This window comes from Halichoeres trimaculatus, unplaced genomic scaffold, assembly GCF_033239565.1.
Source record: "Halichoeres trimaculatus isolate MK-OKI-2021-1 unplaced genomic scaffold, fHalTri1.1 fHalTri1_scaffold_14, whole genome shotgun sequence".
Lineage (NCBI taxonomy): Eukaryota > Metazoa > Chordata > Actinopteri > Labriformes > Labridae > Halichoeres > Halichoeres trimaculatus.
In genome coordinates, this window is record NW_027437192.1 from 13,247,054 (window position 1) to 13,274,737 (window position 27,684).

Here is a 27,684-nt window from a genome sequence, read left to right on the forward strand (position 1 = left end):
TTAAAACATTAACAAAAAGAATTTTGATGTAACCCATTTGGCTTCAGGCCTGGTGACGCATGTTGTTGAGACATGCTCTATCTTTGAATCATAGCTTTGCCCAAGTAGACTTTCCTCAGCATTTATAACTGCACTTCCCTTCTAACCTATACAGTGAGCACTTTCATTAGGAAGACATTACCCCTCAGTTGTAAAGTCACCATCCCTGTTTATCTAGTTCCACAAGTCTTGCAATCGAGACCCAGTATTTCCTGTAGCTGAAATCAGGCATTAAATATGTCACTTGGTTTTGCTCCAAAAAGTGAAACTTGAAAGTTGTGTAAGAGCATTATTTTAGAAAAGTCTGTAGGTAGGTTTAACACTAACTTTCAGGCAAATAAATTGTTTGATTAAAGGTTGCATGATGGTAATATTGATTTTAAAAAAAAAAAAAAAGTGCTGTTTATGGGCATCAGATGCTCATGAAAGGTTTCCTGGTGGTTACTCCTTCAAGTTGCTTAATCCTAAAGAGCATTAATGTATCTGTGAGATTTAATAAGTTATATGATCAGCTATTTCAGCAAAAACATAATGTGGTAAAATGCCATCAACAGTTCTACTATATAGTCAGTAAAATCAGGGCAATATAATTTGTTTTATTCTCATCAAAATGAGACATGAACCTGAAATTAAATGACCTGTTGTTTGCGGCAACACAATTAGATAAAACCTTCAGCCTAATTAATTTGTAAAATTGCTCATCCCTGCCAGTACTTCCGTTTTTCCAGTTGAGACAGGGAACTGTGCAGCAGGTTCTCCTCCATGCTGTGTACAAAATGTGGGGGCATCATCCCTTAGAAGAGCAATCCAGTAATATCTGTGTTTGTTTTTCTTCTTTTTGCAAATAACACTTTTTTAAGGATTTTCTTGTAAGACCAGCTGAGATGTTCAAACCTCCAAATACAGCAAATGTACAAGCTTAATGAGTGGTGTGTTGTCATGTATTATTATTACCTCTTGTGTTGATGTTCAAGTGAACTGCTCACTGAAGTCTTCCTATCTTACTTTCAGCCATATATTAAAGCTTCTGGCTAAATACAATACTGTACGTACAATCCAGTCAGTAATATGTAGTAACTTTACAAACATATTATCCAGTAATATCCTGGATTCATAAGTGAAAATTCAAACAAGTCTGTAATATTGCAGTGGATTTGGTTCAAAGCCAAGCAGAAGAAAGTGAGCCCATACAGTATTTACAGACAGGCTGTTCCTTTATTTCTGAACTAATCGGTGTTAAAAGTGTGTAATTTAAGTGTCTTCTACTGGTCATTTTCTTCTTTAACATAACATTTTAGAAGGAAATCAACTTAGTTCTTGTGCATTTGATTGAGGCCTTACCTCAATTGTCATGCATCCTGCAAATCACAATCTAGCAAAGTGGGGTGGTTTATGAAAAGAAACACTCAGAAGAAAGAAAGATTTACCACAAAGTAAAATTTAACAAAATGCTATTATACATCATTGGAGCATACATTCTTCTTCCAAGCATTCATATTTTGCTGACAAACTCCTGTAAAACTTTAACTGATGATGAATATAGCCGCTTGGAAACAGCTCTGGTGAAACTTTTACATTCTTATAAGCCTACATAAAATTAGGATTAGCTAGATAACAAATTACAGTAGTTGAACAAGGCAGACAGCGCTGTGGAGACGTACCATATCTAGTAGGTGAGAACATTTCACAGTCTCCCTTTGATTCAATGCTAAAAGCTAAAATAGATGAGGTCACATTTTTCATTGCCCTGATAGCAGCAAATCCAAATTCTTCCATCCAAGCCAAAACCAAGTTTTGTTTAAGGACACTGCATGGGTTCTTTCTCATATGGTATGGTGGCTACAACGGTTTCATCAGATATTTATAAGCCATCAAAGCTGAAGACAAAGAGGAACACAAGCTAGCAGCAAGAATTATTCCTATGTGTACAACACTGTAGGGCAGTGAGGAGTCTGTTCTGAGACTGGATTGCTCCTGGATTGTACAGGTCTCCATAGGCCTTGGAATCAAAACCTTCAGTCATGTGTAGTGTTATTAAACAACCGCTAATACCAGATGGAAGAAAGCATTGCATTGAAGGCAACCTGGCCAATTTACAGTCTAGAGGGAGAGAACTGCCTCAGGTTTGTTGCATCAAATCATCCATTACTGCCTGATTGAGACGGGTGCAGAGTTGGTGCAGGGCCTTGAGGAACTCAGGTTTGGTTTCCAGTGTGACGGTTTATGCCTCCACTCCCTCTAACTCTGGTGGCAGAGGGGATTTCGGGTGCTTGCTCTCAAAGTGTTGCTTGAAGGTTTTTGGGTCCGGCATTTGGGACTGCAGGAAGGTATGATAAACCAAGCAGCATGTAAAAATTGAGTTTTAATCAGTTTTTTTAAATTGGCTGATTGGTTGTGACTTCCTACTCACCTTACACACAGTGCAGGTGAAAACTAGCGCTGCCTTGGCTGCCGTTTTTTGATCGTGACCTTTGGCCTTCTTCATCTCAGCCTGTTTCTTTGCATTTTTCTGTTGAGACTGAAGCTTCTGATGTCCACGTGCCATAGTGGTGAAGCCTTAGGAAGAGGAAACATAGAGAAAAACATTATATTTACTGATTTATATCACTGTTGCGGCCATAGTTTCCTCTATATTCATTGTTCACAAACATCTCACCTAAAAATGTCAGTTACTGGAACCACTCTATCACCTCTTGCACAATGGGTTTGGCATTTTTTTCATCACTCTTCACACTGGCATCACACTTATCATCACATCACAGTCTTTTAAATGGAGATAATTTACTCAAGTTTTATTGATGTTAGTATTATAAAAGGTTTAAAAAACTGAAAATACTTCAAGCTGACAGACAGTTATTCTACTTCACCATCCCTTTATCTCTAGCTTATTATTTGGGATTTTAACAAATGACAGGTAACAAAATCAGGAGCACTGGAGTATTAAGTCAGGACCTTTTCAACTATTAACCATAATGTAAAGATTTTGGATAGTCCAGACCTATCTCAACATAACCAAATTCCTCAGTTCTGGTCATTTTAAGAACATGATGTTACAAATTACATATTTACACAGTAAAAATGCTTCAATTGAAACAGTACAACCCTGACTTGCACAGAAGAAGTAGAGGATTATATCATGAAAAAAAATTAGGGAGGAGACAAGTTACAGGCTTTAAGGTAACAACACTGTTTCTTGGAATATAAGCAGGTTTGACAGGTTGTCACAGATTTATTTGCTATTGAGATTTTTCAAGGGAGTGATATCAGGGCTACAAGTTCTCTCTTGTCTACAGTCATTGAATCATACGTTTTACTGTATGTGCTGGAGGAGAAGTCTGTCTTTCTCACTATCTTTTCCACAGCTTTTCCTGATAAAGGTATAGCTGGACACTAGGGAAAAAATGAAAATGAGCATGTCTGTTTTTTTCAAGGATGTCAAAAGCAAACACACTGCCAAGCACAACCACAATCCAAAACTTTCTGATGTTGTTTTGTCACCCACTTTATCACTTCAGGGAAGATCTTACGCATTTTAAGTTATGATTTCTTTAGCCTATGAGATATATTTGAAACACTGGCAAAAATGCATTTGATATCTTCAAGCATCTTACTAAGCTGTTCTCATGTCGTATTGGTATGTGTAAGCCTGAATCGGGTAGACAGAGTGACCCGGAGGCTTTTCAGGCCCCTGCAACTCTGGGGACCCCTTAGCTCTCTGGGAAATCTAGCCTTGTTTAACCAGCAACCTCTATAAATAGTGTACTAGTGGCCAGCATTGTAATAATAAGTGATTACTAGCGTTGGTAAGATTATAAAAAAAAAAAAATCAGTTAAATGGGACATTGCTAACATGTCAGTACTTATTGTACAGCTGATCGAGCAACTAGCTTTTAGTTCACAGATCTTCAGACTTACAATGTAATAAGGTAATACAAGTAATGTCAAAGGTAAAACTGTTAAGATGAAAGCAATAAGAGACAATTCTGTTAAACTGGGCAGTAGGAACTTAACAGTTGTTATAAATGTGATTAACTATCTTCTACACCTGTGCATTGGTGTTACAGAGAAATCCTTCTTTCGATTTATTGAGATAAAAACTAACAACAATACAACACATCTGGTCTTGAAGCTAGGGTTTCTTTTTCTTTTAATCCAGCTTTAACCAAGAGCTGAGCAGCAGGTGATAAGAACGTAAAATAACGTGGGTTAGCCTAGCTACATGCTAACTCTGCTACACGGTTAGCTAACGGGCTTACCTTGCAACCGTTACTTGGAATATTCCGTTGATAACGTCAACCAGCAAAGTGTCATCGATATATTATAGCTCATCAAATTTGAAATGACAAAACTCTTACCTGTTAAAAACAATGTTGCGTGACTGATAGCTGGGTACACAGAATCAACTGACAGCTGCTATGTTCTCAGACAGCTGAGGGCTTCAGCTGCTTTCAATGCTACTTGAAAAATTCAGTATTAGTTCATCATCCCATTTTCCGCCTCTTGAAAGTCAATCTTAAAAAGATAAAACCCTTGTGGTGATATTGTGCCTCTCAACTGACTGAAGGATAAATATATTAACATATTCTGGGAGAATTTTTAAAGCTAAATGAAGATTATATGTAGAAAGCATAACTTGGACCATTTGTAAAAGAGGTAATGTAATGACAAAAAGTAAGAAAGAAACTGTTTGAAACAGACTAAATGTGCTCTATTAATGGGGTTAAATAACTGAGCCACAACCATGGAAATACTCTGGGAATGACACCTTTGCGACCACTGGGGGTCCGTGAACGCAGCAGAAGGTTGTGATGTTGTAGAAGCGAGGTTGGCAAGTGTATTGCAGATCTATGACATTGAAAATACTGCCCCCAAGTGGTAGAGTTTGATTATTACAGCTCTAGGTAATCAGAGACGTCTATATAAACAGGTTCAGCAAAACGATCTCAACGTTCAATCATTTTTGATACATTTTAATTGAATTCTTAATTATGATACATTTACGAACTATGGTGAAGTTAATGTTAATGGTTGCAAGGACTCACAACACAAAATGTATTTTGTTTTTACAGTTATGTTTTTTAATAGGGTACATACATGCAACTTTTTAAGTTGTAGGCTAACATATCACTATTTCTTAAATATAAAGAAGGATCCTCTATTCTCAGTGGCAGAGTTAGTAGTTAGAGGGCCCAAAAACGAATACAGGCATGTGACCCTCCAATCTGTTGTTTTCTACACTTTTTATTCCTTATTTAACTAAGTAAATCCTACTTGTAATTGATTACCTTCACTGGGTTTCACACAGCTATTATTTCAAGAAGTTTAGAGCTAAGTGAGTGGAAAAAATAAACATTCACAGTTTAACAAATGTTCTCTAATAAACATTATTATTTCTGTACAATAAGAATGTATTTTATTGTCCATTCACATGGAAGCACTATGGTTATCATAAGTTACCTTGGCTGAGATGTTACTCACCCATGAATTATAAGCCTTATGCCATCTTAGCTTATGGCTTTTTTGAATGACACGATTAATAAAAAAAGTAATTAAAAAAAAAAAGGTATTAATAAGGATCAATAATAAATAAAACAACTGGTTCTTTATTAAGTGTTTTATTAGGCTCTGGTAGTTTTCAGCCCAAGGCAATTGTCAACCTTTGCCTTTTCTGTTCTTTTAATTTCTTTTTTGTTTGTTTCTTAGTTTGTTTGTTTGTTTGTTTGTTTGTTTGTTTGTTTTTGGACAATTTGGTACTCATTGTGTGGTCTACACATTGTAATAACCTTTGACTTGTGATTATCAGTCCTAGTAGTACACAGTGTACACAACACTTAGCTCCACTGTGACTTTAGGATTTACAGAGCAGATCTCTTAACAGAACACTAGAGGGCAGGTAGAGAGGGTTTTCATGTGTTTTAGTGTATGTGTGTGTTTTCTGGGAGATACAACTCTTAGATAAAGATCATGATGGGAGTTTTCAGAAGGACACAACAGAGTACAGCACAAAATAATTTTAACAGCTCACTTTTGAAAATATTACAAGATACGTACTTGTAATGAAAAGCAGGTCATGTAAATTGTATTAATAATTTAATTTTGATCTTCATTTATACCATTTGACTGTATCATGTGTTTATCTTTTCTAACTGTAGTTGGCTTTCGTCTGGGGACAGTGAAGCTTTTCATCTCATCTTTGTATTTGACTGTATTCAGCTAACATGCAAATGAAATTCAACTCCAGTTATCAAGATAAAAAACATTCATGTGCTAAATATAAATCAGTCAAAAAAAAGGAAACAGTAAAAAAAATAAAACACAAGTTGCAAATACAAATACAAAAGAAAAGGTAAACAGAAGTCCAGGAAGCGTAGCGTGCATTTGCTTTTGTAAACTCACTTAGACTCATTCTTGTTGAATACTGTTCTGACTGTAAGGTGTCATGACTTCCTTAAGAGAAATGCTATCATTGTGAGAACATTTTCCAGCCAGCCATTGTACCCACCCCCCACCCATCACCCTTTACCTTCCTACCTTTTTCTCCCCATCATAAAAAAAAGACAATCCTTTCAGTCTTTTGTGAGCAGGGGAAATATCTCTCTGGAGAGAAGGGTGTGATTATGCTTTCAGAAGGGGGCAAAAAAAAAGTCAGAAAGAAAGGAAAGGAGCGGGTGGGATGACAAAAGCCACACATTGCTCATGTCCCCCCCACCCTGGAGGATGTTGTGCAGAGACTTGCTAGCTTTAGGTTTGGGGTGAGGTTGTGCAGCCTCAGGGGCCCGTGTGAAAGCAAATCTTCCAGGTGTCAGTTATTCAACAGTGGAGGAGAATATTATACGGTTGTCCATTGTGGGTTTGAATGAGCAGGGGTTTGCCGCAGACAGCCTGAGATTTTTTTCCCATTTGGATCTTTTCCTCTTGCCATGAGGGCTTTCAGGTTCACTTTCGTACCAGGAAGTTTCTCTACCTCTTTCTCTTTCTTTTTGGAAGGATTTTGTTGTTGTAAACGATCTTTAAACTGTCACACCAGAGAGGTTGTTTTCAAGAGGTTAAATCAAGGTCAGGAAATTCTATTTTAGAGGATGCATTCAGAGGAAAAACCACCTTACTTGTTTGTTTAAATGAAAACTGCCTGCAACTGCAAAAAGTGTCTGTCAGAGTGAGTTTGACCTCCTTGTTTCCCCAGAGGCTGTTGATGGGAGAGGAAGTTGGATTTCATCTTCCTTATTGGCCACTTCCTCTCCCTGCTCCCTCTTCACACGTTACCTTTGTTTTGTTGTTGTTTTTCTCCAAACCAACAGGTTTTGCCACAGTCCATTACTACTGCTGCTATTACCACCATGACATGCCACAATGCTGCCAGACCAGTTGGACCGTACACACACGCGAGCCGTGACAGTCACAACAAATCCCACATGCTGGTAACTTTCACTGTCGCCTCAAAGGCCATGCTGATTGACAGATAGACACAGACACAGATACACTCTAGGTTGGTTGGAGAATTTCCTTGGCGTGTTTATTTTTTTTGGCGTATTTTGGGAGGGAAAATTAAATGTAGCTACAAAATGAATCAACAAGTTGCTTTTTTGTTTATCCTTTTATAATAACCAACCCAGAAGTGCCCTGGGAAATCACACTAAAGGGTAAATTATGCATGCAAGTGGGGAAAAGTTAATTTCTTACCTTGACACATGCTCAAACACTCTTGAACATTCATCCAGTGCAGCTGAAGGAGAGGGAGGGTTTGTTGTTGGCTGGACAAAGGCTGATTATGAAGTTGGAGACGTGCTCACTAACAGCGCAAGCTCTCTGATGTATGGACACAATAAGTTCATGTTTTTATCGTATTTCTAGCAAATAAGAAATAAATAAAATGCCTTTAAGATGCCCATCATGATCTAAATGATAAAGCTAATTTTGGTGGCCAGGTGACCTTGCCCTCCGGCTTGATCATATCTGTTGATTTCACATTTGTAGATGACTGATTTAAAGATAAATTTGATAATTTAAACCCATGACTGCTCAAGGAATGCAGAAGTTTTTATTACAGATGCTATGCCCTTAATGATAGTTTGACTCCTTTTCTTCCTCCTCTTCCTTGCTGCAAGCCTCCTATCACTCACAGCTGTCCTTCTAGAGGACAAGACACACACTCCTCTCCCCACACCTCTGTCTGTGTGTCAGCTGTGAGTTTCTGCACTGACACAGGTAAACTCAGACATCTAATCCAGGCCAAGTCCAGACAGGCTGCTTCTCCCCGTGAAAGAACTCCAGGTATGTAAGATACATCTTTCACCTGAGTGGGACACACACTCTGAAACACACACGTACACACACATAAACAGAGGTTTTCTGTGGCCCTTGACTTTCCAGTCTTGCCCCTGCCTGCTTGTGGCAGCTTGTACGGTAGCCTTCTCACTGTTTCAGCTGTCATATCTACACATGGTAGACATTCCTGCAGGGAGAAGTCATCCAGGGAAAGTAAGAGGAATGATTATCCAGGACCATTATCTTGATTAAGACAATCCAAACATATTTTTGTTGTTGTGTTTGAGATGGCAGGCCCCTGTGCCGAGACATGTGAAATCCACCCTCTCTAAAGGACTGCCTAATCATTATGAGTGTTGTTTCTTATTGGTATTTTTGTCACTTTGCAACTGATTAGAATCTCTGTCAAGTCGTTAAAATACTTTTGCTTCTCTCTGCTGTTGTTTTGAGTCCATGAATAGACCAACCTGATAGCAACATGTTCTTGGAAAATCAGATCAAAAGTGAACAGTCACTTTGTGTTTTTCACTGGGAGCTTTTGGTCTCTTTATTGTAGTTTTGCATGTCTTAATAGTGGTGTGCAGTTAAATTCTGACTGTTTTGTTGGTCTCAGATTTGGTTTTAAATCTCTTAGAGTCACAGATTTTCATGTCTTTGAGGAGCAGACAGTATGAAAACATGGACAGCACAACAGCTTCTGGGAGTGAAGCCAAAGCTACAAGAGCTTCCCCTGGTGACTGGCTGCAATATAGGCCAGCAATGTATACAGAGGACATCAGGTCACTATCAAAGAATGCATCAAAATTAGGTGTAGTCTTGGCAATGATGTCCATCTGTTCCTGATACAAAGTAACAAAGCGTCTCGTTGGCGGACTCAAACGGCGGGCTTTGAGTCTCCTTATTACAGCTACAGGGCGCCAGATGTGATCTACGCCTCTGAATGTACAAATTTGTGATATAAATATCTTCCAAACCACTGAGTTAAAGAAATTTTAACCCCCTATGCAGTGTGTGCTGACAGTGAATTTAGCAATTCAAACCCAAATCGTTTTTGTTTTTTTTTTGACCCAAGGCCATGAATGTGTTTTTCAATGCCGTAGAAGTCCTTTTATTTTGGATTGTGCATGGTTTCTGCTACTTTTAGGACTCCCGTATAGGCTTCAGTTTTTTTTAAGTGGATGTTACCCCTTGATTATGATTTATCTTGATATTGACTTGTGATTTTGTGCTTCAAATATTAAGTTTTATGTTATTAGTTTCTTTTTTTCCCTCATGTTTAAGTTTGTTTCATGTTAAAAATTATGTTCTACTTTATTGTGCTGGTACAGACAAATTTCACAGCTAAAACACCAGTGAGATTGATATGGATTACAAATTTGTGCTGTTTCGTATCGGTAAATTATATATCTGTTTGATTTGATCTTATATAAAGTCTGTACATTGTGTTGAAATTTGAAGTTTACTGAAAGATCTACACAAGTTTTTGTGCCTGTTTTTCATGATTTTCTCTTTGTCTTTTTTTCCTTTTGTTTCTTTGCCATTGTGTTGTTCAGCTCTCTGTCTGTGTGCTGTTGGAGGAAAATGACTCCACCTCTATTTATCTAGCAGCTCCATTTAAACATACACACAGACACACAAACACACACACACACACACATAGTCACACACACACACACACACACACAGCGGCCAAGGCACAGGTGCTCCGTAAAGCAAATTAGACAAGGGAGGATCATAATGGAGAGAACAGGACTGATCATCCACAGAGTGAGCAAGCACTCACTCACAGACACACAAACAAGCACACACATGGCCCCACTGACGGTTTAACTGAATCTGAAACGTAACTTTGAGATTTCCATATGAGAGCGCCTGAAGGCATTCATAAGCAAAGGCATAGGTTCACACTGTGTCATGCAAACATCTCCAGAAGACTTCAAACAAGTTTGGAAAGGGCATCCCGGCCGTTTGGGAACACCTAGCATGCATGTGTGTGTATGTGTGTGTGTCTGAGAGGTGTGGGGGGTGGCTTTATTGTTAGTGAGCTTCTCTGAAAAGTGGATAATAAAATAAAATATAAAAAGCAGTTACTGGGTTGATGGATCTTCACTCTATGGGAGACTGTGTGAACAAAAAGTGCAACATTTTATTGCTCTTATTCCACTTTCATAGAGCAACACTAAGTGTTAAGGGTTTATTTTTAATTTAAATTAAATTTATGTGTGACCATGTCTGCCAAATTACAGTAGTGGGAGAAAACGGTGAAAAATGTTTCTCAAATGCAAAGAAGGGGGAAAGAATAAAGCAGTAGGCCTAGATTTAACAAAATGAAACTAAAAGTGTTTTTATGAGCTTTTCAAACAGTGAATTCCCTCTTTGTTAAGTTATCTATGATCATTGAAATAACAATGTGAAAAAATAACATAGCTGTTGAGAGTCTGTAGTCACAATATGTTGTGCCCCACCTCAGCACTTCTTCAGCACTGTGTGACACACACAAACACAAACACACAAACACACACACACACTGTTTGCTCCAACAGAGTGATCCCAAACACTGGGATCTCTCCATACAATGGCTTCATTAAGGGGACAATTGGTATTGTGTCCTTTAATGGCAGGGCTCCTCCCTGCCTTCTGTCTGCTCTGAGATTACCTGACACGCACGCGCACACACTGAGGGAGAGATTCCGCCTTATAGACGTTTAGAGGGGGGAGAACGAAGTTGAAGGATGAGTGTCAGTCCCAGTGGTGTAATTTTACAGTTGTGTGTACGAAAACACGTTACTTGGATTTCAAAGGCGTCGCTAACTACGCCGTATGAGTATTTGCTTGTTACATTTCCCGGTTTTCTGTATCATGGTGCTCTCAATCTCGTCGTCTTCTTACCTAGCAGGTGAGGTGGGCCTCTATTTGCCTCTCAGGCTTTTCAGCCAATGAGATCTCAGCTCTGCTCCGCTCCAGCCAATCAGCAGCCGTCTCGCCCTCACCTTCAATTGTTCTACAGTGAAAGAATTTCAGCCAAAGTTGACCCGCTGCCATTATCAAAGCTAACCCAAGGCAAATATTATAATGCGTGGGAGCAGGATATGTCAATATGTGTAACAATCTGCGTGCAAAGTGAGCACGAGACAAGCAGAGTGATTGGCTGCTCGGGGACAAAAGCGGCTTCACCTGCCAGGTGAGGCGGAGGAGAGACAGCCAAGGGAGCAGAGGGGCAGGGAGAGAGAAATAAGGGCGAGAAAAGTCGACTTACCTGTAGCCCAACTTCTGGCAGCTCGCTCACTCTATTACCTGCTCCGACTTGAAAGTCCAGTTTCACAAGGAAGAACCGGAGAGGAAGCAAAATATGTCACAGGAGACAGACAAGTAAGTGATCGAGCTAGCGTAGACGATCTTTGATAGTTTTAACCTTAAGGAAACATTTTTTTCTCCGTGTTATTCGTAATATTTGAATCTTTAATTAAAACCACACTTCTTTTAATCGTACTACAGGATAGAAAAGTTGTCTCTTATTCATTATGTTGTTTATTTTTTGTGAAATTTCTGATTATTTCGAATATTTTCCTGGAGGGAAAGTTGTCTTAACTTCTTGGCGCCGTGGATTTCGTTTGGGCTGAATTCGCCATTTTTGAAAGATGATGGAAAAGTCTTCTAAGTTCATCAACTGGATTATTTTTACACTTTTAGGTCTTTTGACAAAAGTAGCATGTTTATCTTCACCTATGCATTACTTTGCATAGTCGGAGGCCTGCAGAGGCGATAGATGTTAATGTGAAGGATAGTTTTGTGTATGTCGGCCTGTTTAGTCGCACAAGATCTTTTATTTATGAAAAAGAAAAAATGTAACCCGTTCACTACATAAACATCGAGAACCAGGAATAACTTGTACTCGACCTTTATTGTGCATCAAGGCGGGTTGAACGTTTTAGTCAGCTTGATTTTTTAATATTTATTTTATGTATGACAGTCCTAAAATGTATTTTCACATTGGTTGATGTTTTTTTTGTAAACACATATATGTATTGTTATCTGTACAGTTGAGAACAATTAGGGGTCTTTTATTCATCTGAATTCACTGGTTTTGATAATAACATTTTTTTTTTATTTCAGTTTGCTTTTTCTTTTTTTTAAAATCTTATTATTAATTAGACACTCACAAAACTGATAGCCACTAATTATTATTATTATTATTATTATTATTATTATTATTATTATTATTATTATTGTTATTATTGTTATTATTATTATTATTATTATTATTATTAATCCGTTATAATAATAATAATAATTATTATTATTATTATTCCTATTATTATGAATATTTTTCATTATTATTATTAGTAGTAGTTGAAGTATAAGTGCTGGTAGTATTGCAGTTTTATGGCTGAATATTTTTTTAAGTCATAAACTATGAACACTTTTAACATGATTTGGTCTTACAATGAGCTGCAGTGACAGGCTGAGATCCTAGTAGTGACCCACGGTGTTAATATTGACTCAGAACCATTAAAGGAAAACTGAAATCATAATAGCATCCTCATCCTGAGAGAAATACTTTAAAACACTTGTTCTATTTCGCAGCTCAGGCATCTGGGATAACCCTTGTCTACAAGAGTGAGCTTGAAAGATAAAAGTAGCAGAAGTGAAAGAAGAATTGAAAATCAATAAAAGTACAGACAGCTTCATCTTGCATGCTTTTGCTTCTTTTGCTTCATCGCTGGTTTTTCTTTATGAGTCTGCATCAGTATGACATCACAGGTCAGAGGTGGGGGGAGCAGGTCCTTCATTTGGTAAACAAGAACAGACAATACAAACAAGTCATTGCATATTACAAATCTATTACAAGAGTTTCAAGTTTTCATGTGTTTAAGCTTCTTGTTTTATGAAGGATATAGATTTTTTTTGCCAATAAATCCAGCACTGTTTTGGGCCTAAATGTATGTAAATGAGAGGGCACAACAAAAATATACCCCAAAATGTCTTGTTTTACGAGTAATAATAATATATATAATTTTAAATAGTGTGTTGAAGTTGAAAGAAACAGGGAAATATCACAATGCAGTTGAACAAATGAAAAAAAAATGAACAGAACTGTAAAATACCACTTGGAGACTTGAAGTAAGTTGTCTCATCACACTGATATTACTCATTGTACAAAAAGTGCAAGCTGACACATTCAGAGCTTCTCTTGTGATTAAGTTCAAAGCTGTGTTGTGAAAACACTGTGAGTTAAACTGGTCTGTGATCCAGACTTAAGTGGGTTTAAAGTGAAGAGAGACAAACCCCTGAACACACGCAACTTACACAGATATGGAAAAGGCTATGGTGTCAGTTTAGTTCCTGGTTTAATGATAAAAAAAAACTATCAGAAAAAAGGAAGAAGAATCAAATCTTTTTTGTTGTTCTTTTACCTTTTCTGATTAACAAATATAACGTACTTCAAAATCCATGTAGAAAATAAAGAAGCACCAGCTGTTTGTTTACCTTTGATAATTTCTTTGGACTGTGTGTGTGTTTGCCAGTAAGCGTCTGGTGGTGGTGGTCCCAAATGAGAGCTCATTTCCTGCTGTGCGTCGGGCGTACACCAGTGAGGACGAAGCATGGCGGTCGTACCTGGAGAACCCGCTTACAGCCGCCACGAAAGCCATGATGAGCATCAATGGGGACGAGGACAGCGCCAACGCACTCGGCCTGCTCTACGATTACTACAAGGTCTGAAAAACAAAGAGTCCAACATACACTAATATTCAATGCTGCATATGTAACTAAAGTGTCCCGTGGGATGAACATGCTGTTAATTTTAGTTTGCTACACAGAGATTAAACTGATGTGAACTAAGTAATAAGAAGACTCATCAACAGATGATGTCTGTTTTTACTGCGTTTTACATTCCTTCCTTCAATCTATTGGAAAAAACTAAAAAAATCAGAAGAAAATCTGAAAGAATTCAAGTAATTTCCCTAAAATAAGGTCATTCAACTTAACACTCTCATGGTTTTTTGAGGCCCCAGACAAAAAGAAATACTGTGACCATTTAAAATGATCAAGAGTCTTCAAGTTGGAAGGTGTCAAATACATCCCGTCCCTCTCCTTTCTTCCAGGTGCCGAAAGAGAAAAGACTTCTCCCAGCTCCCAAAGTGTCTGAGATGACAGAGGAGCCGGAGAAAAGGTCAGTGAACTTCAGCCCTTCTGTTTTACCAGAACGTGGTTGAGCATGTATGGACAGAAAGATGTAGAAAAATGCCAAACGCGTATAAATGTAAGCAGATATTTGGAGTTTTGTGGTAATGAAGAGCTAATAAGAGATGAAGGAGTTTAATTTGAAACTTTAACCACAAAGATAATGAGATGATTACATCTAGCTTGTAGGTGTACAATTATTACAGCACTGATGTTTATCTGCAGAGGCTGCTCTGAGGTGTGCAAACACATCCTGGTCCCTGCTGTGAAAATACAGGACATTTGATGAACTGAATGATACGAAGAGTCTGCTTTTGGAGCTAAATGATTATATCAAGATTGAAGTCCCAACTGTGTATAGCATGACACAAAAGGGGCTTACTCAAAAAACTGTTGTTTCTGGGTTTCTACCTTTCTTCTTACCTCAATTTCTTTCCTAAGCAGACTGTTTCTTTTATCAGTGTCTCACACTAATGTCCTCAGCTGTATCTCCAGCTCTTAAAGCATTAAGATCATGTTTTTTTTCTACTCAGGTCTACTTCACAGAGCAATATCACCAGCCAAAGCGAGACAGAGACAGTAGACAACCGTGTCCAAGTCCTCAAGTCCGTCCCGGTCAATCTGTCACTGAACACAGAGCACCAGGAGACCAAACGAGAGCACTTCAGCAGCTCAACAGGCGCGGCCGGAGCCGGGGCAACCTCTGGAGATGGAGGCCCAGCAGCTGTGGCTGTGGTGAAGGCAGAAATGTATGCGCCTGTCTTCATGACAGGAGCCGGGCTTCACTACAGGGTGGACGGAGAAGAGTCGGCCAGGGTGATCTATGAGCAGAGTCCTTATGAGGTGACCACGGTGAGCCACAGCTCATATGTGAAGGAAGACCAGCAGAGTCCACCTGACAGCCCGTACGAGGAGGAGAGAGACACGGTGAGAAAAGACACCTCAGTGAAACAAAGGATGGAAAGATGCCTTCAAAAGTAGTAGCTCCTCACCTCAGAGGGTTAAAGGATGAATCTGAAGGGTCTTGTAAATATTGAACTAAAGCATCTTGTGCAAAGATGGCAGCTGTGGTACAATGTAATCCATGAGGAAATATTAGTTGCATTAGATTTTGATAGCAATTCACTGCAGTGGAACAGTTACAACCTTTATTTAGACCTTTCTGTCGTTAACGTTATGATACTCACACACTTATCTCCTCTATCTGCACACAAACCACAGCTGAGTGAGTGATTCAGCTCACTCTCAACTGTGTTGCAAGGCACTCTGAAAACTGCCAACAGGTCCAGATAATAGGAATACCAACAAGGAAAATTACAGCACCTGAAGATTTAATGTCACACGTTGATGATCTCTAACAGTATTTGCAGGGTGGAGCTGTTATATAATTGTATGTGAAGACAGATAGATATTTAATTAGCGTACAAAGGTTGCCGAACAGGAATCTACACGTAGATGTTCAATTTATTCTCTGTTTGATTTCTGCCTCCATGTTGTAACTTTTTTATTCTTATTCTCATTACTTTTGTTACTGATCTCATGTTTTTGTTCTCATTTACAGCAATTGTTTATCCAGTTCCTCTTAGGATGCATTATTTTAGTTGTGTCAAATAATTTCCTCTTTTTGTTTGTTTCCAGCGTTCTCATCTGGCTACCAGTGACTTCTTATTTCACCAGGAGGGAGTGTAAGTTACTCATAATGCAACACTCAGCGTGTTTATCCTTACATGTAACAAATATCTGTCATTTCCTCGTCAAAACACAAACCTGACCCAAAAACTGACCCAGCTCTTCTCTGCATTACAAAAGCATGCATCTTATATCAACAGCTTATCTCACTTACCTCTGTGTATGTGTGTGGGTGGGTGTTTGTGTTTATGTGTGTTTGCGTGCAGTGACAGCTTCCAGTACACGCTGGATGCCTCACGCTCACTGCGTCAGAAGCAAGGCGAGGGACCGATGACCTACCTGAATAAAGGCCAGTTCTACGCTGTGACGCTCAACGAGCTCAGCGCCAACAAACGCCTCCGTCACCCCATCAGCAAAGTCCGGGTGAGCTGATCAATACATGACCCTGTGATTTGATCACGACACTGTCCTCTGAGTATCCATTAAACTATGTCTATACTTACAAAAAGATGTTGACGCTCTGTAAAGATTGGTCTGTTGTGTAGAGCTCTATGTTGGCGTCTTGTCTCACCATGTCAGGATTCTATTTCACATAATTGACCTATAACTAAGCCACGCCTCCTCCACTCACCCACACAAACGATAACACGTGACAGGCGCTTTGGAGACAGAAAGATCACATATCATCTAGTCGTCACCATAAAGGTCTATACTGCATATTGGAGGGACATATTAATCATTTTACTGTTGGAAGGGTTGATAAAAAGCTTCAGCTACAAGTCAAAATTTACAGGTCTTGGTGCAAACATAACAAACCACATTTTATTAACATCACCATCCCAACTGAAGTAATGATTTTTGGCTCATAATATGAGAAAAATATAACGACCTTTTTACAATCTTTACCAAAAGTGTCTCTTTGTCAACCGTTCTTATCTCGGCTATTTCAGATAAGTAAATGAAGAAAAGCTCCAGAGGCTAACGTAAGTTTAACTAGAGCCCTTTGGACAACAGCTAACAATGATGTACGATTACCAACAAACAAAGTTACATAACGAGCAATACAGCTAGGAGCTAACATTAGGCTAACGTTAGCTAAAATTACAGATGTTGAACATGGCTTTATATTAGGGCTGAACAATTAACCGATTTTAAACTGACATCGCAATGTAATAGAATGCAATTTTCAAATCGCAAAGGCTGCAATTAGATTAAAAAAAGTTTCATGTACACAGACCTGGAGGGAATAAAGTACTTGCTCTTCCTTAAAACCAGCAAAAGTCAAAATGCTGTTTTTTTCTGGCAAAAAAACCCTGTGGACTACAAAGATCCATCCAGTAGTTCATAGAGCCATACCTCTTGGTCACTTTTTTTCTGTATGGTTTGTTACTCTTACTGACAACTGGAAGTCAGTAAAATTTCACTGTGTTCCTTTTTCTTTTTCAATTAAGAAATGCAAAAAAGGCTTGTTTAAATGCTAACAGTATCTTTTGTTGGTCAGTTATACTATAAAACGACTTAAAGCTTGTGTTAAGTGAACAATGCAGAAGATAAAGGTATCCTCCCAGGATACCTTGTGTCAGAGTTGTATATACCCTTTGAGCACTGTTTGACCATTTTTAAACTTAGACTCTCAGAAAAGAAACTCATAAAACCAAACAAAAACTCACTTTCTGCAATGCATTTTAATGAACTTCTGGGCAGAGAATGTCTGAGTGTATGGGTTGGCTGTATGCACTGTGATTGGCTCGCTGCATTTGAGGCCATAGGTCAATTTTATCAACATCTATCACTCATCTCCATGTGTCAATTTATGGCCTTCAACCATAAAGCAAAAGTTTTGTGTTCCCAAGTAAACTATTGGTAACATTATTCTTTCTTTTTTTTTAAGCCGATTTAAACTGCCAACAAGCAAAAGTTTTTCTGACATGTTTCCCAACTTAGTATGCAAACAGAAAGTGGCACCAATTTTTTCTGTAATAAAACTTGACTACACAGGGACAAGTCTAACATACACAGCATGAGCAGTGGCACAGAAGTGAGCTCTCAGTGTCTGTCCTTAACAAGTTGTGCATCTTTCAGGCTTTCAACTGTAAGTACCCTCAGGCCTTGTCAGACTTTTATTAACAAACACTACTGCATTAGTAGATATAATGATCAGAGTTTCATTCATAAATAGCTTTGTAGAATATAAATGTACAGGAGGAAAGGTTGAAATGGTTTTGAATGTGATGCTGTTACAAAATCACAGGCACTGGTTCAGCTCTTTGACTTTCTCATCCAAGTTTAACCCTGAGTTTCCTCCTTCCTCAGAGTGTGATCATGGTGGTGTTCAGCGAAGACAAGAACAGAGACGAGCAGCTCAAATATTGGAAGTACTGGCACTCTCGACAGCACACGGCCAAGCAGAGAGTCTTAGACATCGGTGAGGCTCATCACTCTTTACAAACTTTCCCGTATTGTGAGTTACAAAGAACAAATCCTGAATGAGTGAATGACAACACACAAGAGCTGATTTGTGTGATTGCAAATGTTGGAATGCACTCAGCTAAACAAGGCATGACCAAAGTAAGAGCAAACAAGCCCCCACCCAACCGTCTGCCTGAGGCTGTTCAGCTGCCCACCTTCACCCACACACACACACACACACACACACACACGCACACACACACACACACACATAGCTGAATCCCTTAATGTCTAGGTGTTGCAGAGACACACAACCATAAATCCATGTAATCTCTGTGACATTATCTTTGAGATTGAGCAACACAGTCTCACTAGAAATACTGTCCAAACTTTCAATTTGTATCAGTCACCATTTCCCACAGGTGTATGCTGTCTGTCTTCAGTCTCATATTTGTCTCTTCAAACCTTTGACCTCCAGTCTGTTGTCGTTTTTTCAGTTGATGGATCTGAACGTGTACCAACCTTTTTGATGCAGTTTTGAATGAGTGTGTGTGAGAAGCTTGTAGGCGGTTTATGTTTGACAGGCTCAGGCCTGCAGACTCAGGTAGAGAGTCAGAGGTATGTGGGAGAGTGGAGGTGGATGGGAGTCACACACACATATTCACACACCTATACACAGCTTGTTGGGACAGGAGGAGGAATGCTCGTCACACTGTTAGCTGGGCTGTTTTTGGTCTGTTGAAAGTCATCTCGCCCAATTTAGATCGTCATCTTAATTCATGTTTTCACACGAAACAAGTTAAGTCCTAATCACTTTACATTTCACACACATCTGCTACAACTGATATTTTTCCTCTGGGTGGGAAAAAGAAAACAACATCATTCAAATATTTTAGATTACATTTTCTTTTTTCCCTGTTCTTCTGTTTTCATTGACTCAAAAAACACATTGAGAACAACAGATTTAGTGAAAAAATAAGTTACACACAAAACAACATGTTAAAGATCCTTTTTTGTCTTTGTAAAAAAGAAAATTTATAAGGTGCTTTGAGATAGTGGGGTGATTTACACTCCTTTTTCTTGTACATCTACTGAATATGCATCCGCAGTAAAAGCTGGTTAGCTTTGTTTTAGCATAAATGGAGGAAACAAACGAGGCACATTTAAAACCTAAACAGCGTGTCAAATAGTGCTGGGGCGATACGCTATTCTTGCAATTCGATTCTATAACGATTTTTGCTGATTCGATTTAAATTGGGATCCTTCGATATTTACGATTTTTGCAGTTTTTAGTTTGCTTTTTTAACACCAGACCATGTGAAAAAGTTAAATGTATCAAGACTATTTCAGGAGCCATATTTCCCTATAAAATGCACATCACATGAGTTGGAGAGAAACATTTCACCCTCTGCTGGAGAAAAGTGGTAACTTTTTTCCAATCCAGTTTATAAACAAAGACTAAAATGAAGAATTTAAATTTGAAAAAAAAATTGACAAAGAATCCTGATTTTGATATTGTCAAACAAAAAATCACAATATATCAATTTTCCATTTTTTTTTTCTCCTCCAAAAACTATTAAATGTGTCTAGAAATGGGGTAGCTTCAACTGTTAAAGACTGATTATAAGTGCTGAAGTAAGAAAAAACTGCAGTTCCTTGAGTGTCCACTTGAGGCTGACTCCAAAGTTACTGGAATATTTAAGACGCTCATTTTAGTGCAAAGGATTTTAACAGCCTGGTACAAAATACTTTATGGACACTTCGTGATGAATAAGACCATAGATTGTACGATATATTACAGTAATGATCTAAACAGTTTGTTTCTGACACAGAGTTATTAGTTATACTGGAACTCAACCTAGCTTCATAGTAAGGATGAGGCAAAGAGGCGGGCCTTTAGCCTCTTAGCAGACAGCTACAGGGTGCCCAACTATCAGTCCAGTCAGCCGTGCCCTTATATGGGCAAAACTCACTTCACACAAGTTGTGAAAAACTTCGCCCACCATACAGTGTGAGCCAGTGAAAAGTGACAGGCAAGTGCAATGCAGCTGTTTGTTAGGGGGCTAGTAGCTTCAAAACACCCATTCACAACTTTCTCGAGAAAAAGAGACGTGACTGGTCCAAGATGCGCAGAGCTGACTCTTTCCAACTGTTTCAAGCTTAATGCTAAGTGAGGCTAAGCTAAACATGTCTTGACTGTAGCTCACTGATTGTTCATGGAGATGTCTAGTTTCAGTCTTTCTCTAAGTAAGAAAGAAAGGAGACTATTACCCAGCATGTAAAAAGAAACAGTGCATTTTCAAAAAAAAAAAAAAAACACTTAAGCAAAATCTACTTTGAAGTCACAGCTTTTGTTGTCTCAGAATTCGAATGATGTCAAAAAAAAAGTAGTGCGTGTTAACTCCGTCAACATGATACTCTCTGGTTCCCTGTTTGGCACATTTGTTTGTGTGCTTGATCCAAAGATAAGTCTGCATCTGGAGCTGGACTTTATTTTCGTCATACAAATACACACAAGGAAGTTAAAGATTTCCATATGCCCACTGATAAACACAGTTCTTACTGTTATGAATTGCAAACCAGAATGCTGAGCAGTAGCTGAGTGGAGCTGAAGTTGAAAAAAAATGCCTTTATTTCACTGTGAATGTGAATCCCTCCTGTGTTTTATGTCTTTGCCATTATTATTGATGAATATAGTTTCAAAAATCAACTTTGAATAGTAGATTATCAAATATTTTCCTAATTTATCTTGTTTATATGAGTGCAGGACTGTGAGTGTAAGGTGGTAAATCTCCTCTCCAACAGCTCTGAAGGTCAAATGACAGACCCCTCCACCCAGCTCCTCAGATCCAGGTCAGCCTGTCGCTGGATGCAGCCTGTAACCTGACGCTATCCAGAGAGCTGATTCAAATAGCAGTGGAGGGCGTGTATGTGTGTGTGTGTGTGTGTGTGTATGTGTGTGTATGCTTTAGGGGTGGGGGTTATCATGCCCCCGGGCCACGTCACAGAAAGGATCATTTGAATGGGGCTGTTTGACGAGGGGGAGACTGGCAGAGAGGCATGTCTCCACCTGCCCCTGCTTCTTTGTGCACCTGCTAATAAAGAACCAGGAAGTGTCGTTGTAACGGCAGGTTAGGATGATGGAGGAGGTCAGAGGTCGCTGAAGGAGAGAGGGATTCTCCGAGAAAACACTGATTCTTTAAAACAGTCTGTATGAAACATGTCATCCAAAACAGTGATTCTCCATCCCGGCATCTTCCAGTGTAGCAGAGAAACTGCAAACATTTGCTTTCCAACGCAGTCCCACAGCACAAGCTATTTCTGTTTGTACAAAACATGATCATAAAAGTGCCATCATGTAGTGTGTCGTCAAATACCACGAGGAAAATGTAAAACAACACGCACCTCTCCTGTCTTCAGTGAAGGCCCTGTTTCTTATCATGAACAAGCCTGTCAGTCAAGTCAGCCACGCCCTCATGGTGCGTCACTTGTAACCCTATGTTGTGTACACACAGCATGAGAATGAAATAACTAACTTGCTTATTTCTGTGCTATCTCACTCTTTTTGCTTGGCTAACTTGCTCCATTGGTGAGGTGACCCAGCGAGAGCTCCTCCCTGTTCCTATAAAAACAGGAAGTGTCATAGTTTCAGTTGCAGATTCGATCAACTTATCCCACATTTTCCTGATGAATGAATCTTTGCTGGTCCATTCGATTATGCCTCACTAGAGGACTTCCTGGACTGGCTGTCCCAATGTAACAATTGGTTGCAAGACAAAAACTTACATGCTTTCTGTTTTGTTATGTTTTTTAACACTGAGGTTACGTTATTTATTTGCAAAATTGTGTTACGTCTCCACTAGCTTGCGCTTAATTAGTGTGACTGTGCACGGCCTCTAGTGGACACTCAAAGAATTGCAGTTTTTGTGCATGTTGCATTGGGCTAATTATCAGAACCTTCAGACTGGCATTGGGAGATGGCTCATCAGTTAGCTCCTTTAGACCTACACAGATATGACTTTTGAGACCATGAGAAATAATTCTCTCAAACAACTTCTCCAACCACAGTTATGTGAGATTTTGATCATCTTAACTCTTTCACTCTGACTTGATCTTGTGCTTTTTTCCCCTAAAGTTCTGCACTCACACAGGTCAACAATACACAGCTGATGTGCTCACCTGACTGACTTTTAATGCCCTCTTCAAAGCCATAAAGCCTCCTGTGTTTCCCTTCACTGACTTTGAAGCCTTTGAGAGATTGTTTGCTGAAGCAGATAAGGTTTTATCTTATGAAATTGAAGCGTGCCATTTGATTGCTTATCTAAACAAACAATAGCTACTTGCTTTTGTCAGTTATTGACCGATTTGAGCTGTGTATGGAGGCTGATATGGAACATTCAAGCAAACTTGCTGCTGATACGTGTAGTCCTCTAAAGACTCAGGGAGTGACTTTAGAAAGGTTGTTTTGATCTATATTTATATCAATATTTGCTTTCTTTTTTTCCCTTAGCTGATTACAAGGAGAGCTTCAACACAATCGGCAACATCGAAGAAATCGCCTACAACGCCATCTCCTTCACCTGGGACGTGAATGAAGAGGCCAAGGTAGAAATACTACAGTGGTTTGAACGTCACTGTAATTTTCCCTGAAACTGGTTCCCTGTATTTACTCTTGCTGAAGGTGTGTTGTAGATGTTACAAAAAAGCAGCGGGACAGGTTTTTTTTTGTGCTGATTCATACATTGGCAAACAAATGCACTCACACAGAAAATTAACTGACTGTGATGCAGGTGTGTAACATGCAGACATCACAGACTCGTAAAAGTGTAAAAACTTGGAGTTAGATCATCAACTTCTGTCACATTACAGAAATTAGTACTGCTGCATGTGAGGGTTGTGTACTTTTTCTGTGTTTGTCGTCTTTGTGCGGTCCTGTCCTTTGTGGCCACTCCTTAAATGGAGCCACGACACTGTTTGAACTCCAGAGGCCCCCAAGGGCCAACACACACCAATCCCTGTCCCCACCCACTGTTGTTTGTTTTGCCCTCATTTCTGTGTGAATGTGGCTCTGTGTATGTGTGTGTGTGTGTGTGTGTGTGTGTGCGTGAGTATGAGTGTGTGGGAGTCGGTCTCTGTTTGTGTGTGGCTCTTTCATTGTAATAGCCGCCTCAGGGACTAAGACGTTGCTGGAGGAAATCCAAGCACACTTCTCTGAGGCAATATTGACTTTTTCTCTCATTCTCGCCCTCTACATCTCTCCGCTTGCTACCTTGCTCACTTTTAATCTCAGACTGCTGAGCCTGAATTTGTCAGGAGCAGGTGTAATGAACAGGTTGGTCATTGGAGCCTGCTGTGCGCTGATCACATTAAAGGTCTTCACGGGAAGAAAAAGAAGCATAACATTTTAAGTTTCACATAACAAAAACAAATAGTTTCAGAATATGAATTTAAAAATCATAAAATTGTAGAATTGAGTGTTATGGGACTTCATCTTTTTCCCAGTCTTAAAAAAACCTGCAATGCTTTCATTGGGTAGTAGATCTCCGTATGGTTTATCTAGAGCAGGGGTGGGCAACCATAGCTGGCACAAGAGGCTATTTAAGTTGGCACTCAGAAAAAAATTACAATGAGATAGAGGACAAAATGAATTTAAAACATAATAAAACTGTTGTATTGTGTACTATTTAACACTTCACAAGAAATTAAGCACACTATAAATTTTCTTACAGAAAAATTCAACACAAAACATTTGATTATAAATAAAAAAAAGACAATTTACAAGTGCCAAAATATGTCTTGCAAATGTGTCATCACAAATATCTTGCGAGTTCAGTCTGCTAGCAACCATTTAGCTGTGATATCAAGGCAAACAAACCAAGTTCCAGTCGTTCTTTCCAACATAACTGGACTAGGGAGTATGGATTTATCGCCACTCCTTAATGTGGCAATCGCAGGTTTGACCATTTGCTGCTTGTCTTCCTGCTCTTAACTCTCCCGATTTTATGTCTCACTTCAGCTGTCCTATCCACTGAAGGCAAAAAATGTCCAAAAATAGACCTTTCAAAAAAGTGTGATCATCTTTACAGGTCATGGGGTGTTCTTACTCTAAAGAAATATAGAGTTATTTGTGCTTTTAAAACTGTTTTGGGTGGTATTGTGTAAAGAAGAACAAAATTGTTTACCTGGTGAAAATAGACAGCAAAAAATTTAACTTCTCATTGCACCAACTTCCTTTTTTTGTATCCCCTTAAACTAAGAAAGTATTTAAACCAGACACCAAAAATTGTTCAATATGTGTTTTTAGTTTTAAATTCTTTTTTTTGTTTTAATAAAGTCTGCATTTTTTGTCAATTTCCTCTTTACTGAGCTGAGTTTGTTTATCTGTTTTCTCCTCCTCTGTGTTCCTGGCAGATCTTCATCACAGTGAACTGTCTGAGCACAGACTTCTCCTCTCAGAAGGGGGTGAAGGGTCTCCCTCTGATGATCCAGATCGACACATACAGCTACAATAACCGCAGCAACAAACCGCTGCACAGAGCCTACTCGCAGATCAAGGTCTTCTGTGACAAGGTGAGGAATCAAATCATGTTTCTCTTGATCTGTAGAGTCAGTCACAAGCAGTCCTGTAGGATAATGTGTCACAAAAAAACATTTTTTCTTATTAAAAAATGTAGCATTCAAGGCACCATGTAGCTTCCCTTTGTGATGTTGTTGTGATGTCAATCCTGTTTAATTCTCAATTTTTGGACTATGGGTCAAATTTTAATCAGATTTTCACAATAAGAATGGTTTGGGTCACTGTAGAGCATGTTGCAGTGTCTTAGTGCAAAATTCCCGCCCATTGAAAAGGTGGAGAGTGGAGGTAAAACCATGTCATGAGTTCTCCCTCTAGTGGTGTCATGTGCACCTGCACAGTGAGTCTTCACAGACACCTGTGCTTCAGACTTTTTTTTCCAAAGAAGGTTGTCAACATCTCAACAAGCTGGTTTGTTAAATATTCATTTATCTTTTGTTGTTTACCAGGGAGCAGAGAGGAAAATAAGGGATGAGGAAAGGAAACTGTTCCGCAAGAAGTCAAAAGGTACCTTGAGTTGTGTTCAGAAGACTTGTTTCTGAAGAATTTTGGAATCAAAATGAGACAAAATGACACATGTTGATACAGCTCTAAGGTCCTGTCCTAACGTTTGTTCTTCCACTCAGGAAAAGATGGAGGCACAGGTGTAATAACCGTTCAGAAGAAGTCCGACACCACCTTTTTCAAGACCATGACTGACCTGGAGGCTCAGCCTGTTCTCTTCATCCCTGATGTTCACTTTGGGAACCTGCAGAGAGCCGGACAGGTACACCATTTCAACTCACTGTCTGTTTTGTTTTGTTTTGGCTAAAGAGCGCAAACTTTTATTAATCCTGAATTATTCACACCCAGGTTTTCACCTTTAACGCAGAAGAAATCGAGAGAGAAGGGTGAGTGTGTGCATCAAACAGGAAGTTTCATTTACATCCACACTCACAACAATAAAGGATGCAAATGTGAGAGGGTCCAAACACCAAACACTCAGAGGAAGGGAAAAATGCCACAAATGCAAACACAATGTACACCCTGTGTTTGCACACCACATGACAGTCGTGTGTTTCTGTTTGATCTCAGGAGCGTGCTGGTGAAGAGGATGTTCAGGTCGTCAGATGAAGATCTGTGTCCCTCCCCGCACAAACAGATCAAAGAGGAGACACAAAAGAGAGGTACTTCTTAGGGACTTCTTATTCATGATGCTTAAAAAGTTGTGAGTTAAAGTTGATGTTGATGGGGCACAGATGGCCTAGGCTGTGCCCCATCAGGTTCACCCTCAGGTGGTTTTAAATCCAGCCTGTGGCCTTCTTACCGCACATGATTGCCCACCCTCACCTTGTTTCCTACTCTATCCACTGTCTTATCCTCTGTAATCAAAGGCATGACCAGAAAAAGAAAAAAAAGATTATAAAAATAAGATGTGATCATCACCAATTCCAAATTAAACAGACAAAACTTTAAACCTTTGGACACACAGTCTGATAAGCCTGTGCAGAAAAGTCCAAATGTTTGCCAGATTGATCTCACTCTGTAGCTCTGTTTATAAATGTATAAGCATCATACTCAGCTTTCATTTTAAGCTTCATCCTTCCTCTTCTCTCTGCAGTGCTGCTGTATGTAAGAAAGGAGACTGACGAGGTGTTTGACGCTCTGATGCTGAAGTCTCCCACGCTCAGAGGATTGATGGATGCTGTGAGTGATGTCTCTTTGATTACATGTGTGAGAAAGAGGAGCTTCAAAGAAGTTTTCAGCACAATACCTGTCTAAAAATCTGCTCCTTCTCTTTCAAATGTAGATTTCAGAGAAGTACGGTGTGCCCACAGAGAGGATAGCCAAAGTGTACAAGAAGAGTAAAAAGGGGTGAGTGAGAAAAGAGATCACAGTTTTATTCTTATTTGGAGCCTCAGTTTTGAACTCAGTCAAATGAAATGACAAACGTTTTTGTGTTACAGGATCCTGGTAAACATGGACGATAACATCATCGAACATTACTCCAACGAAGACACCTTCATCCTCAACATTGAGAGCTATGCAGATGCCTACAAGATCACGCTGATGGAGATCTGACAGATCTTCAGTCAACCTGAAGGACTGTAAAGACAAAGGAAATGATGTGACTTCTGGTTGGCCAAATTGTACAAGGCTGCTTTTGATTGGTTGAGGAGATGACTGACAGTATTGAAGACAGTCTGTTGTGGAAAAGCTGCAACGCTCTAAGGTCAATGGCGGCTCACACACTGTTCCCCCTCTGAGACTTTCCTCTGAGAAGAAATTCTAGTTTTCTGTGAAAGGCGGGGACAACAACACAAACAATGAGGACACAGCTGAATTTCATATGAACTGGTTATAAATGCCTGTGCACATGAGGAGAAATCATGGAGTACAGATTTGCATACTCTACTTTTGATTATTTTTTGTTGTATAAAATAATTTGTACTTTATAACCTGCCTGTACAGTCTTGTATTTTTGCCAAACATCGGTTTAGCTTTTTGGAAACTTGATGTATCATGTGTAGCTAGTTGGTCCTAAGTAATATAGCAGCATCATCGCATGCCAGTCTTGTATTTGTTAGTTGTCGTTATTTATTTTT

The 27,684-nt window shown here is 39.1% G+C and overlaps 2 protein-coding genes across 3 annotated transcripts; one reads left to right on the plus strand and one right to left on the minus strand.

Annotated features, from left to right (window-relative positions):
• Nucleotides 1-1,237: 1,237 nt before the first annotated feature.
• On the minus strand, nt 1,238-4,516 carry znf706 (zinc finger protein 706). 2 transcript variants are annotated; one of them, XM_074686122.1, is made up of 3 exons: nt 4,296-4,487; nt 2,450-2,595; nt 1,238-2,356 (listed from the first exon to the last, which is right to left on the minus strand). In XM_074686122.1, exons 2-3 carry the CDS (start codon nt 2,582-2,584, stop codon nt 2,261-2,263), a joined length of 231 nt encoding a protein of 76 aa, XP_074542223.1. In that variant the 5' UTR covers nt 2,585-2,595; nt 4,296-4,487; the 3' UTR covers nt 1,238-2,260. The 2 variants fall into 2 exon arrangements, with proteins under 2 accessions (XP_074542223.1, XP_074542222.1); XM_074686121.1 differs by having other exon boundaries at nt 1,241-2,356; nt 4,395-4,516.
• Nucleotides 4,517-11,343: 6,827 nt separating this feature from the next.
• On the plus strand, nt 11,344-27,405 carry grhl2b (grainyhead-like transcription factor 2b). The gene is made up of 16 exons (XM_074686675.1): nt 11,344-11,673; nt 13,830-14,019; nt 14,409-14,476; nt 15,021-15,414; nt 16,126-16,172; nt 16,383-16,539; nt 18,430-18,541; nt 23,036-23,130; nt 24,937-25,095; nt 25,549-25,606; nt 25,726-25,865; nt 25,952-25,989; nt 26,174-26,265; nt 26,700-26,785; nt 26,889-26,953; nt 27,046-27,405. The coding sequence occupies exons 1-16, from the start codon at nt 11,654-11,656 to the stop codon at nt 27,158-27,160; spliced, it is 1,836 nt and encodes a 611-aa protein (XP_074542776.1). The 5' UTR covers nt 11,344-11,653; the 3' UTR covers nt 27,161-27,405.
• The last annotated feature ends 279 nt before the right edge of the window (nt 27,406-27,684 follow it).

What these genes read in the sequence shown, in the direction of transcription:
- znf706 (XM_074686122.1), bottom strand. Translation starts at nt 2,584, where the DNA reads ATGGCACGTGGACATCAGAAGCTTCAGTCTCAACAGAAAAATGCAAAG. An exon ending in TCACCTGCACTGTGTGTAAG is followed by an intron (nt 2,357 to 2,449) that starts GTGAGTAGGAAG and finishes ACCTTCCTGCAG; the next exon opens with TCCCAAATGCCGGACCCAAA.
- grhl2b (XM_074686675.1), top strand. Translation starts at nt 11,654, where the DNA reads ATGTCACAGGAGACAGACAA. An exon ending in ACAGAGGAGCCGGAGAAAAG is followed by an intron (nt 14,477 to 15,020) that starts GTCAGTGAACTT and finishes TTTTCTACTCAG; the next exon opens with GTCTACTTCACAGAGCAATA. An exon ending in TACAAGAAGAGTAAAAAGGG is followed by an intron (nt 26,954 to 27,045) that starts GTGAGTGAGAAA and finishes TTTGTGTTACAG; the next exon opens with GATCCTGGTAAACATGGACG.